Below are 13,104 nucleotides of genomic sequence, written 5' to 3' on the forward strand. Positions count from 1 at the left end.
AATCTGGCAGATTCACACCCACTGCATACTACTTTTTGATATATGTCTGTCAGCCATCCCATGATCCATTTCAAGAGTTTACATTTCATTCCCATATTCGTCAGTTTTTGCAACTGCTTTTCACGCTGTATCCTATCAAATACCGTAGAAAAACCATTATCAAAGTGAATCCGTTTCCTTTACCCATCTGGGCCGTAACATTGTTAAAAAATATGAGCAATTGCTAAAACATCACCTTCCTTTAGTAAATCCATGCTGCTTCTTGCAGAATATAGCTTGTTTGTCTACCCATTTCGGCACGCGAGTTTTACCAACTTCTCTAAAATCTTCACTACCATACCAGAGAAAGTGATAGATCGGAAGTTAGACACATCAGTTTTTCCCCACCTTACTACAATGGAACTGTCATACATTCCTTCCATTCCTGCGGTATCATTTCTGAGCTCTGACTCAAGTTATACAAAAATGTGAAAGGTCTAGCCAATTCGGCTGAACATTGCTTTAGCAAATGGAATGATATTCCATCTGTCCCTGTAGACAAATTCTTATTCTGATTATACAACAGCTCTTTAGTCATATTTTATGAACCTTTAACTCTTCATCTACTGTAGCAGTAATACTGTGCACTGCGTTACATACACCTGATATATATATATATATATATATATATATATATATATATATATATATATATATATATATATATATATATATATATATATATATATATATATATATATATATATATATATATATATATATATATATATATATATATTAGCAATGTGAGCATTTATTAACTGAACAATCATTAGCTTCCGACAATAGAGTACCATGTGAGTTCATGGCCAATTTCTTTTCATATGTTGATTTAGCTTTTTGCAATCTAGTTTTTGACCTGTGCTTTATATATTTCATAACTCCTCTGATACTTATTCTCAAGATATTCTTTCACATCATCTTCTTCTCGTGGATCGCTTTCTTAAAAAGGTTACACATCCATTTCACTACGAACCTATTCATTTATCGATATTATGGATATCTGAAAAATACATTGAGATACCGCCTCATTTAATCGCTTTTTCAAAAATTCCCATGCATTGCTGACATATTGCCCATTTAGTAATTGATACCATGGGACCTCCTAAGTTAATCATAATTTCCAACTTTGTAGTTCAGTATGTAAATTGTTCTAATGGGAACATCAATATAATTAGATACTTCCCAAGAAAGCACGGTATGATTTCTGTTACTAACTCATGGTAAAATAGCTACATTCTTAACAGAAACCCCTTCTGATGCTATGAAGAAATCCAACACTGTTTATTCTTGATATCATTCTTTCCATGCTGCTTGAGAAAGTTGTCTTGCAACAATTCAATAAATTACTCTTCCATCTTATCATGAGATTTATCTTCTATGCAATCGATATTTGGAAAATTAAAGCCACCTCTAATGATCATTCGTTTAGTTCTCAAAAGGCTAAATTGACTATGTATTTCTTCCTCCCCTGCAACTAATTCGCTAGGTCTGTAGCAACACCCCACCATATATTTCATTCTGTTAACCTCCACTTCACATCAGATAGACTCAATCTCACCGTTACATGGGGCATTGTTACCATTATTGTTTTCTTGTGTTCTACCCTACCTGGAATTAAATCATCTGATACCATTAGTTGCACTTTTCCTCCTCTCCTATCTCTTCTATCATTCCTAAAAATAGTATTCCCATTACACCCAATCCCTCTTACCATAATTGATTCTGATCGCCAGGCTACACGAATGCCAACAATCTCAGAGGCCATATCGCATTCAAGAAAGCAACGAACTCAATCCCGTTTTTTTTTCTAATGTTCCTGGCATTTGTGCATAGACATAATAAATTGCCACCTGGCCTATTCTTATAATTAGATATGCAATCTATTTGGCCTTGTTCTAGGATTTTCTCTTTCCCTTTCCCAGACATACTTAAACGGTCCGATCTCTAAGCATATTTTCCCAACCCTTCGCCATATACTTAACCATGTTCTAAGACTTTCATATCTTCATCATTAATGTATGGTATGTAATTGCATACCACTGTTGAAGTTTCACACATATTTTCTCCATTCTTCTCTTGATGATCTAGTTTTCCTGACTCTCTGCATTAGGTCTCATATCAGGTTTAATTTATACAGGCTCCTGATGCCAAATGAATTCAAGTGCAGGCCATTCCTCTTATAGAAGTCTTTTCTGCCATCAAAGACACACTCCGTACATAAAAAAATTCGAATCCATTCTGCTACACAGCCTGCGTGTGAAATTATTTTCTATCTGCGTCCTCCTTCTTAACTTAGTACTATCATATCCGGGTAGTAATCTTACGATTTTTAATCTCTCACATTTCTTTCTTGCTTCTTCATACAGATCTTTCATATCTTCTCTCATACTATTTGTCCCTACTCAAATTATTAGTACCTAGAAAAACTACCATCTCTCACTTTTTTGGTTTTCAATTACGTTTGTCATATTTTAAATTTTCGCCTTTGGGAAATAAAAGTGGTTACTCCCTTAGTAAGCGCATATTTCAAGATTGAGTCCTTATTCGAGTCACTTATTCATGGTCATTGTACCATATCACTGCTGCTGAGAGTCAATTTATCATAGTTTTTAATAGCAATGATGAAGGTTTCATTAATAGATTAAAACGATTATTAAGTGATTAGAAGGTGATAGAATGAATGCATTCGTTCATAATTTAAGAACTTTGAATAGCGAAGTTGTTTCAAATCATTCAGTGTGTTTTACGTCCGCACGGTTAGCCTAGTGGCTGTGCGCTTCGCAACCATATGACTGGGGAAGGAGTGTCCCAGATTCGATTCCCTTCGAAGACGTGAGGAATTTGAGGATCTTCCTCAGCCATAGTGAAGTTAGCCGGTCTTGGGCGCGGGCAGTAGGGTTATTTCTGCCAGTTTATCTGGCGTTTTTCATCTCGAAAGCAGGCAAACCTGCCCAATGAACACACACACGGATCTACAGCCATAAATACTTAACCTCCCATGCAGGGTCTCAACTCACCCCAATAGGGTTGGGGGCGAAAAAGGGAGGAAACTCCATACGAATAAAGAAATAAAGTGTGTTTTATGGAATTATTGTAAAGAATTAAAGTCATTGACTTTGTTTAATAAGATAGCTGCCGGTTTTCCAAGCTGTGGGATATGGCCGCCAAAGGGGTCGCCAAATGTTTTCGGGCATATCATCGCGGTTATTTTTGGCTGCAATTACTTTTATAGGAAAATTCACTACGAAGATCTTCAACTCTTATTTATTTCAATATGGCTGCACTGCAATATTCTACTGGTAATTGTAACACTGAATTTTGATAAATGATGGGAAGTGACTTGAGGTCCAGTGCAGTGGATACTTCAAAAATATCAAAGGCCTGTCGTGTCATACATATTAAACATTTTATATTATTTTATTTATTTGACATTGCTGGCCTTTAAGATTTTTTCAAATTTCCGCCTCGGTGGACCTAGATTCATTCCCTAAAAACAAAATATACAAATGTAGCGTCAGTGGAAATGGAGTTTGGACTCTAGAACGACTGATCTCCTGAAGGAAGATCTAGGTTCAAATCTAGTCACCGACTAGATAAGAAACATTTTTTAAGCCTTTCTTTGACCATTTCCCGTGGTAGTCGATCTTTGGCACTACACGTGAAAGAGGATTTTTCTCCCCAGGAGGTCTCGGGTTTTTCGTCCCGTAAACTCAAGATAATCGTCAGTAGATCCCACACTATCTCAGGCAATGAATATATCGTGCTAGGCTTAGGGACCGCGAGAATAGTGGCAGATGCCAGCTGCCACTCTTCACCAGATGACGAATACTGTTAGTGATAGTCTTGGGCCAGCTATCTCTGATTGGCCTCTTGTGGAATTTGAACTTCCCCTTCAGTCTACAAAAGTTAGATAGGGCTACAACGGCCACGCTTAGTCCCTTTAAGGGAATCAAAGTCGTCAGCGTGTTATTTTTTGATCATCAGAATAAAATTCTATGTTACAAATAATAAACTGAAAAAAAATATTCACTACGATACGAAATTCAATACAAAAGTTATTTTTATCACCAGTCATATCCAAATGTCACATGCTTATCATTCGGTTTCTACTTCCGTTTGCTCCTACATAGCCGGCAAAGGTTGGTCGATTGGTAGAGCCTCTGCTACTAATGGCTCAGTTAAGCAAGTTTGAGCGCGGTTAGAAGTTGGAAGGGGTCAAATCGTTCGATGCTGTTGGCACACTCTCCATCGATGAGTCTTTGGACTCCCTGGAGGTGTCAAATAATAATAATAATAATAATAATAATAATAATAATAATATCTCTGCGAGAGTGGATTTTCAACGCTTCTTCATATGAAAACAAAGGCAAGAAACATCGTACATATTGACGATAACGTGAGGTTGGCTTTAACAAACACTCAGCCACGATTTTTGAAGCTAGTTTCTTCAGATCTAAGTACAACCACAGCATTAAATCTTAGGTTAATTAAATATTAGGTTAGAATTATATTCTGGAAAATCTATTTTATGTACATGTGCCGGAAATCACAGGTACATTCTGTGTCGGGGGAGGGGGTGGGTAGGAGAGCATATACAGGATGATAAAAATCAAAGCATACTTTGTAGAGCTGCACCCAGTGATGCAAAATCCGAGAAACTTTGCTGGAATACATTGTGCGTCATGCGGAAGCGATATCTCAGAAAAAGAAAAAGAAGTAGTTTAATAAATCACTACCAGGGATGATGTACCGAATGTAGATAGTAATTTTTCCGTGTGTGTGTGTGTGTGTGTGCGTGCGTGCGTGCATGCGTGCGTGCGTGCGTGCATGAAGAACAAAAGCGACACAAGCATAAATAACATATTTATATTCACTTCTGTTACGCATTTACAGGCTGTATACTGTTCAGTGTGCTGTTCTTACTGGTACATTGTGCAAAGGATGAAACTGCATCCTTTGCACAGTGCGTTCAATAGCAGAACGCAGCTGGACGAGCCAGATGATGTGCTTATGCCACGTTATGCCGTCTTTCAGCGGTGGCAAGTTATCAGGATGATCCCGATTATCTGTCCTTGGGAAATTTCCAGAGCAAGAAGTCACGGTGTGTGTGTGTGTGGGGGGGGTCATATCGTGTGAACAAGGCGACCATGGAGTGGGAAACGGGCAACTGATCACTCTGACTTCCGCGAAATAGTCTTAAAGAATCTCCTATTTGGATCGACCGATGTGTGTAGGGGCCACATTCTGCATGAAAATGACTGAATACATGCCCGAGCATTGCTATCTCTGTGACAAAACATAATTGTTTATCATATCGCGATACCTCTCAGTATTAACTGAGCAGGTAACAGTACCAGACTGCCAATGTCGTCAAAGAAGAATGGTGCAATGGTTAAACAAACCCGCACCATACATTAACCTTAGGTGAAAGCAAAGGTATTTGCATGAGAGCTTTGCGTACCATCCCGGCAATTGTGAGTATTCACAGCTCCGTTCATGTGAGAATGAGCCTAATCTCTGCACAAAATCATACACGGCAACGTAGCGTCAAACTTGACGCGCGTAAGGTATTTTAAAGCGAATGTTAGTCGACTTTCAAAATCCTCTGGGCGAGAAATCTAGATCAGGGTTATTAGGGTAGAAATGCAGAATCTTCCATTGAATTTTCTAGACAGTTGTGAAAGTCATATCCTTGTGTCTTTTTACAGAATGTGCACTCCAGGAACCAAAGCTGTTATACATAGCCTGCTCTACAAAGCAGTAGCAACTTCATCAACTTGTTTTGAACGACTAATCATTCGTCGGAGAGCAAATGGAGAAAGTGGAATTCGTCGACATTTGTTCAGGTGACGAAATTCGTGAACTGCAGCAACAGCATTGCAATTGTTTAGGTAGTGCAGCTTTTCAAGAAAAGCTTGTTGGGATAAGGTTTGTTGCATCGCTGTGGATGGTAGAAAGAACCGGAAAGAAGAGAAAAAATCGTGTGTCCATATTTTTCAACTCTCTCCTGGCACCTGTGAGTTGCATGATACGAAAACGAAGCAAACACCAATCCCGTCCCTTTGGTGTTTACTTCGTTTTCTGCTGGTGAATTTTGAAACTTCTATCTTTTTCTCAGATATCTCTTCTGGATTACGCACAATGTATACCTGCAAAGTTTCTTAGCCATATAAGAGGACCCAGGGTACGAGAATGTTGGATCTTGTCATAGGATGACCTGTCCATAACTAAGATGAACATTTCTCGGAAGCCAGCTTGATCAGTTGTGCATTTCCTTTCCCACTCCATGGTCGCCTTGTTCACATGATGTTTACATTACCTCAAATGATGTGTTCTTGACTCAGGAGATCACAAAACGAGAAAATTTCGGTTAATTAGGCATATATATGTAGAAATTCAATGCAGGTAATTATGATACAAGCAAGAAGCAGCTTGAAGCAATACTGTGGCATAAAGATATGAAAAGGAAGGATGCTCACATTGCATTGCAAGATAGTCAAGGAGTAAATGTAGGAAGCAATATCACACTGTATACTTAATGTCAGGAGGAAATAAATCAGGTAGGAGATGGATATATGAGTAATATCATTCAGGATAAGTAACAAAAAAAGTAGTGAGGGATATAAAAGAAGAAAGGTGACCAGCTAACTCATGAATAGCACAAGGATCAGACAAGGAATGTGACCAGCATAAGGAAGGCAAAATCAGATTAAGAGCAGAAATTAACCAAGAAGGTGACAGGAAATCCCAAAATTTTTTCGTTATCTGGCAAGTGGGAGGAAAATTACGATGGAAGGATAAATTAATGAGTGCGGATGATAGAGAAGTTGCAAAGGCAGAGGAACCGATTAAGCAACTGAGTGAACAATTTGCAATGGTATACCATCGAAGTTAAGATATTCTTATGGCAGAAGTGTGAGGGATTGATGTGAGAAAAGAGGTTGATCAATTCGAGGTACTTAGAATATTGCAGAATCTGAATAAAAAAGGTCTGGGAGTGGATGTGATATCCGCTTGCAATTTAAGGGAATGTGCAAGGAAACCATCTTACCTGTCATTATGGATCAAATGCGCATCGTCATACGCTTAGTATTCATCATATATTTCAATGTAATATCAATGGTATTACAATTTAATATGCACTTCTCATTCGTGATAACTTTGATGTCTATAGACATCTTGGCATGGTAGCATGGTTAAATTTAAGACTCAGCTATAGCACAGTCTCAAGAGATTGTGAGGAGAGCAAAATCATTCCTTTGTATAAAGAGGATTTACGTCTGTCGCAGCAAATTATAGACCAATCAATATCACAGGAGTGGTAAAAGTACTTGAAAAGTTGGTCAAAAAGAGAATTCAGAATGGGTGCTTAACAATATTATAGAAGGATGATTTTATGAAGGGTAGATTTTATCATAGTAATCTAATAACTTTTCATAATAGGGTGACAGCTGAGTTGGACAAAGGGAATGTCTACTCAATGATACTACAGTATTTTGTAAAGACGTTTGACAGAATACCACATTGAATTCAAAGGCAAACTGCAAAAAATTGGTATGGATATGCAACTGGAGATATGGATAAAAGGATGACTGACAGACAGATACCCAAAAGTACTATATGGGGAGCAGAATGCAAGAAAAGGCAGGTAACTAGTGATGTGCCATTGGACTCTGTCATTGGATCTTTGCTGTTTAAATCGTACATAAATAATATAGGAAATAATTTGAAGGGAGATATTTAGCTGTTTGCTGATGATGATACAAAGTTGGTTAGATTAATAATTATTCAAATTGATATCGTGAGCTTGCAGGATGGTTTAAATAGACTGACACTATGGTCAAACATAATTTATGTCAATTAAATGAGAAAATGTGGAAAGTTGTGTATTTTGGAATACAAAGATTATGAGATGTCTACGAGAATGAGGGAACTGTACTCCAGAAAACCGATTAATCCAGAAAGTTGTGGTAGTTGATGGAATAGAAGTGAAGTTTAGAAATCATATTGTTATTGTATAGCCAGGGTTCCTCACGGGATTACTTGGTTGTTGAAGAACACACTAACAAGCTGAGATAAGGAAGTTATCATTCCTCTTTATAAATACATTATACCACCACATCAGGTCACCTGTGTTCCTTGGGGGATGAGGAAGTGCTGGAGACCATCCAGAGTTGTATGACGAAGGCGATGAAACCGCCACAGTGGAATGCTTCAAATGAGGATAGATTGTGAACTTCCTGCAATAGTTGGTTGATAAGCAAAATGGGATATGATAGAAATATTTAAGTTACTTGAAGGATTTCATAGGATCGATGCAGGGGAAATGTTTCTGCATTTGGCTAGTGGGAGCATGTTTTACAATTTTCCATGGCAAGACCGCCTAGTCACTTTCATAAATTGCAGACAATGTTTTTAACTTAGTTATGGATTGCTCTTCTGAACTTATGACCAGGTTCAATACTCTCCCTCCCATAGTCCCTTCCATCACATGCTGCCTTAAGCAATTATCTCTCACGAGGTGTATAAATTCTATTTCCTTCCTGCATGTGATCTTTTCTCCTTCCAAGTCTAAATTTCCATAGTTCAACTCCCCCATAATAAACACTAGACCTGTACTCATTGCACTACTTTAGCTATGCTTGGCTTCCAGATCATTTGTGGAACACCCTGGTCTATTGCAACAACCAACTGTATATTTTGTCTTGCTGGTCTTAATCTCACACCAGATTGCTTCAAATGAACACCCACCTTCCCCATGTCTCCTTTTTTGTTTTTGGTTGCAATTCATCTGCTATCATCAGCAGTACCCCTCATCTTTCCTGAAAATACTAAACCCTTCACATTAAATCCTTGTAACTACTTTATCTGGTGTTAGCTCACTAATGTCTATAACTTTTGGCGAGGTTGCAATAATTAATCCCAAAAACTCCTCCCTGGTGTTCCTGATACTTCTGTCATTACCCTATGGTATGGAACACTGTTATCCTGACTCCTTAAGTGAAACCTGTCTGACAAGGGATTGCTGTGTTTGTAGCTAAGCTACAGCGAACATAGCTCTCAGCATCACTGAAGCATGCAATTTCTCCTGTCGCTACACGGATACGTTTGTTATAGAGTATTATTATTATTATTATTATCATTATTATTATTATTATTATTATTATTATTATTATTATTATTATTATTATTATTATTATTATTATTATTATTATTTATATGTTATCATGATTATTAATAATATTATCTCAGACATAAGTAAGATTTTAGTGGCTGAATAGAAGAACTTTTTCCTCGGCTACTGTTTCTGAATTAGTCAGGAATGGAAGTGACTCACTTACTTATTCAGTTAGGTTTCTCGCGGATGTGTTCGGTTTTCCTCCATGAAACTCAGATTTTTAACTTCCCAGTTTTTGAAATTTAGACAATAGAGACATTATTTCAGAAGACAATACTATACCAGTTAGAGTTTAGGTATACGAGATAATAGCAACTGTCTGCTCTCTCTCTCTCCCTCCCTCTCTCTCTCTCTCTCTCTCTCAAAGAAGTCCACCAGAAGCTTTCCCTGGCTTGAATTTAACTATCATTAATTATTATTATTATTATTTGACACCTTCAAGGAGTCCATAGACTCATCGAGGGAGAGTGTGCCAACAGCATCGAACGATTGGATATGGTTAAGATCGGAGGCTGTGTGCCCACCTATTTCCCAAAATAGTCATTTGGTACTAAAAGAGTTCTGCTACATCCTTCGGGAACAAATTTCTTTAGTTAATATATTCTTTTTTTCTTTCTCTTTTATACTCAAAACACTGGACTGTGTTGTAAGATATAAGAAGAAAAACTATGAAACATCTTTCGAAAGCAACATGCTGTCATTTATTAGAAGTAAGAGAATTAAAGAGATTTGACACAAGGATCGTTTTTTGTAAGCAGCTTTGGCTGCAGGTTATGTATTTCTACTAAATATACTTTCAGTTGTTTGTAGCTTGACTAAATACCCTTTTATAATGTTTTCATAATTTTATTCTGTTTTTAATTTTCTCCGTTTTATGATTATTTTATATAATGATACATTTAAAAAAAATGCAGCAAATATATTTTATTTTATATTTTATTTTATGTTTCTTTCTTATTTTACATCTCTGTCAACAATTACACTGTTTCTGATTTGGAGTGAAAGGAACAGGCAGGTGGATGGGTGATAACCAAAGTTTCTCGCGTTTTATTGGTAGTAGTGCGTGTATTACACATTATTTATAGTAAGAATTATTTTGAGGTGTTATAATGTTGAATGCAAAGTTAGGTACGAACGCTCATTTCTTGCGTTTTTTTCAATGATTGAACAGTTTTCAAATAGTATTTATTTGTAAAAGAAAAATTATATTAACGTACTCACGCACACTCCACATTTAGAAATACTGTATGGCATTCGTTTGTCTCTAAATATGAAGTTGGTGTGGTTTGTTTATAAATTTAAGTTTTGATAAATAGTTTATTGGTAGTAGGCTTACTTATTTGGGTAAAGACGTGTATGTTTACTTTTCTGTATTTCATGCTTGGGATTATTCATAAAACAATGTTGAAGTATTCTTTTAAGAGTATGAGAGAACTCGTATATAAGGATGAGTTTTAAGTCTTACAGAAAAATGTTTTTGTTACAGGTATATGATGGGAGAAAAAAAAAATTCATTTTTTTCTCTTATCATCATACAAAATATTTACATATGTACAGTTAAGACATATTACATTTTCTACTTTGTATACAAAATTCTGTATGCAGTTTAAGTACCTCATTCGTTTTTAAATATTTTTTCTTTGAATATAAATACACAGAATTGTTTTTCATATCAGTATCATCATTTATTATTGTACACCGTACTGACATATACATTACAATAATTTGCAGTCTATGATTATGAGGATTAGTTGATTGAGGCAGGCTAATCCCTCTCTCTATTTCGAAGCTAGGATTAGCTTTTATGAAGAGAGTGGGATTAGCCTACACTGTTTATGTTGTTTGGTACTGTTTATGGATAGAATATAGGCGTTGGATGCTGGTGATTTGTGATGTGTGTGTAGGTGTTAATGCTATATTAACTGTGTTGGTATAGTTTCCAGAGTTTGTTTTAATGTTCTGTAGTTGTCTATGAGAGCCTCCATAGCTCACTTAGTATAGACGTTTGGTCAGAAAGACCTGGATTTGATTCCCGTCAGTGACTTGAGGAACCTTTATCTGGTCTCTTTCGATGAATGGTGAGTTAGCCGATGGAGGTCGGGGTTTTTTATCACCCAGAAACTCAGGTTTTTCGTCCCCCCAGAACAAGCAAACTGGCCCCGTGAACACACACGGCTTACAGTCATGATTACGTCGCAGCCATTTGCCAGTCCTGAGCCTGGATAAAATTTGGGGGTTGGGGAAAGCAATGTGAACTACCCTGTAAAAATCTCACCAGGAGTAGGTTTTTGGAAGTTTATTTTTCTCTAAATCCAGAGTAATTCAATAATAAGGTGGTACACCTGTTGGCAACTCCTATAGGTAAATATGACCTCTCCTATTGCTTCTGCTTTAGTATTTCCATGGTTGGGTCTGCCTCCCACTGACGAGACCTCGATAAAGGTTGAAACCGGTCTGGGTAGTGGCCTTTCCCCTTAATGAATAGCAGTATACATGTCTGCAAGGAGATGTGCTGTGCATTATGGGAGATACTGAGACAAGGAGTGATGAGAGCTAGGTCCACCTTTGCTCGAAGTTGCCTAGTGTTGCATTACCTTACCCCAGTCCTGAAGATATTTTCAGGCACAAACTTTGTTTGCTTGCACTTGGATAAAGGATTAAACTAAATTTATTATACTCACCAGGAGTACTTTGTGGGCAATGCCTACAAAAGTCACCTATGGTTGGAAACAACTGAAAAGGAAAAATCAGATCAGATCAGATATGGTGGGAGAACATATCCAAATATGTTAGGCAGTGGCCCTTTACAATTTTAAGTTAAAAATAGTAACAATGAATATATAGCATTTAGGACATTTATGTAAAGGTAATTAAATTCGTGAGATGAAATGGCCACATTGCTTGTAAGGAATATAGAGAACTGAGTAGAGCTTCTGACTAAGTCCCATCTTCACCTTCTTGTGCTCCACCCTCTTAGTAATTATGCACCCAGATACTGAATTAATATAGATGGGCTGGTAGTTTGGGACTTAGCTGGCCATATGCTTTCTATACTGGTAAGATGCCATTGGGTCACTCCTATAAACATCCCTTAAGGATGTGTGTGTATATACACACACACACACACACATATATATGTTATTATTATTTTTTTTTTTCATTTCATATGCAGTCATAGTAATTTTTGAATTATTTAACCTTCAAATAATTAAACTCGCAGTTAACCAATCGTTGCATGGATTAGCACATCATCTGACACCTAGAACTGCTCACTCTCCCCCTAACACTTCTGACTGAATCAATCCATCCACCTAGACCTTGGTTTTCCTCTGGATCTCTTTCCTGCCATCTTGGGATCAAATAGCTGTTTTGCTAACCTTTCTAATTTAAGTGGCCACACTTAAATAAGAAACCTTAGATTAGCACTGCTGACACATTCTTGAATGCTAATGTCAAATTCCTTTCTAGTATCTTCATTTTTAATTTTTATTTATTTATTTATTTATTTTTTTTTTAATTTTATGTTGGGCCCATAAACGAGAGATTGGCTGATCAACCTATAGTACTGCATATGGGTAGAGGGTTGGGAAAGGAGAAACTTGTTGACATTCAATTTAAAAGCCTGTATATTGTATTCCTTGGGAAATGCATCATGGGGTAGACTGCTTCACAATATAGCAGTAGCAGGGATTAAGGAGGAGGAAAAGAAACTTGTTCTGTGGGTGTCAAGGTGTACTGTAAAAGGATGTTGGGCGGCAGCTATACATGTTCCAGTGGGCTTAGGACAGAGTGGGGGAATTATTGATGCTGTTTTGGATGAACATTTTCCATGGAAATATTTATAGAGTATACAAATTGCACAGACTAAACTGCTCTGTGGAAGT

At 37.0% G+C, this 13,104-nt stretch overlaps 1 protein-coding gene across 1 annotated transcript in view; it reads left to right on the forward strand.

Annotated features, from left to right (window-relative positions):
* The first annotated feature begins 10,283 nt into the window (after window positions 1-10,283).
* Window positions 10,284-13,104, forward strand: part of LOC150109430 (SH2/SH3 adapter protein dreadlocks-like) — a 96,918-nt gene continuing 94,097 nt past the window's right edge. Inside the window, exon 1 of the mRNA XM_090408151.1 lies at window positions 10,284-10,348. Within this exon, the coding sequence (XP_090264277.1) occupies window positions 10,330-10,348 (19 nt within the window). The 5' untranslated portion in view covers window positions 10,284-10,329. The remainder of the gene's footprint in view (window positions 10,349-13,104) is intronic.

The sequence above is a fragment of the Typopeltis vanoorti genome, chromosome 2, assembly GCF_054136105.1.
Source record: "Typopeltis vanoorti isolate ZY-2024b chromosome 2, IOZ_Tvanoo_1.0, whole genome shotgun sequence".
Taxonomy (NCBI): domain Eukaryota; kingdom Metazoa; phylum Arthropoda; class Arachnida; order Uropygi; family Thelyphonidae; genus Typopeltis; species Typopeltis vanoorti.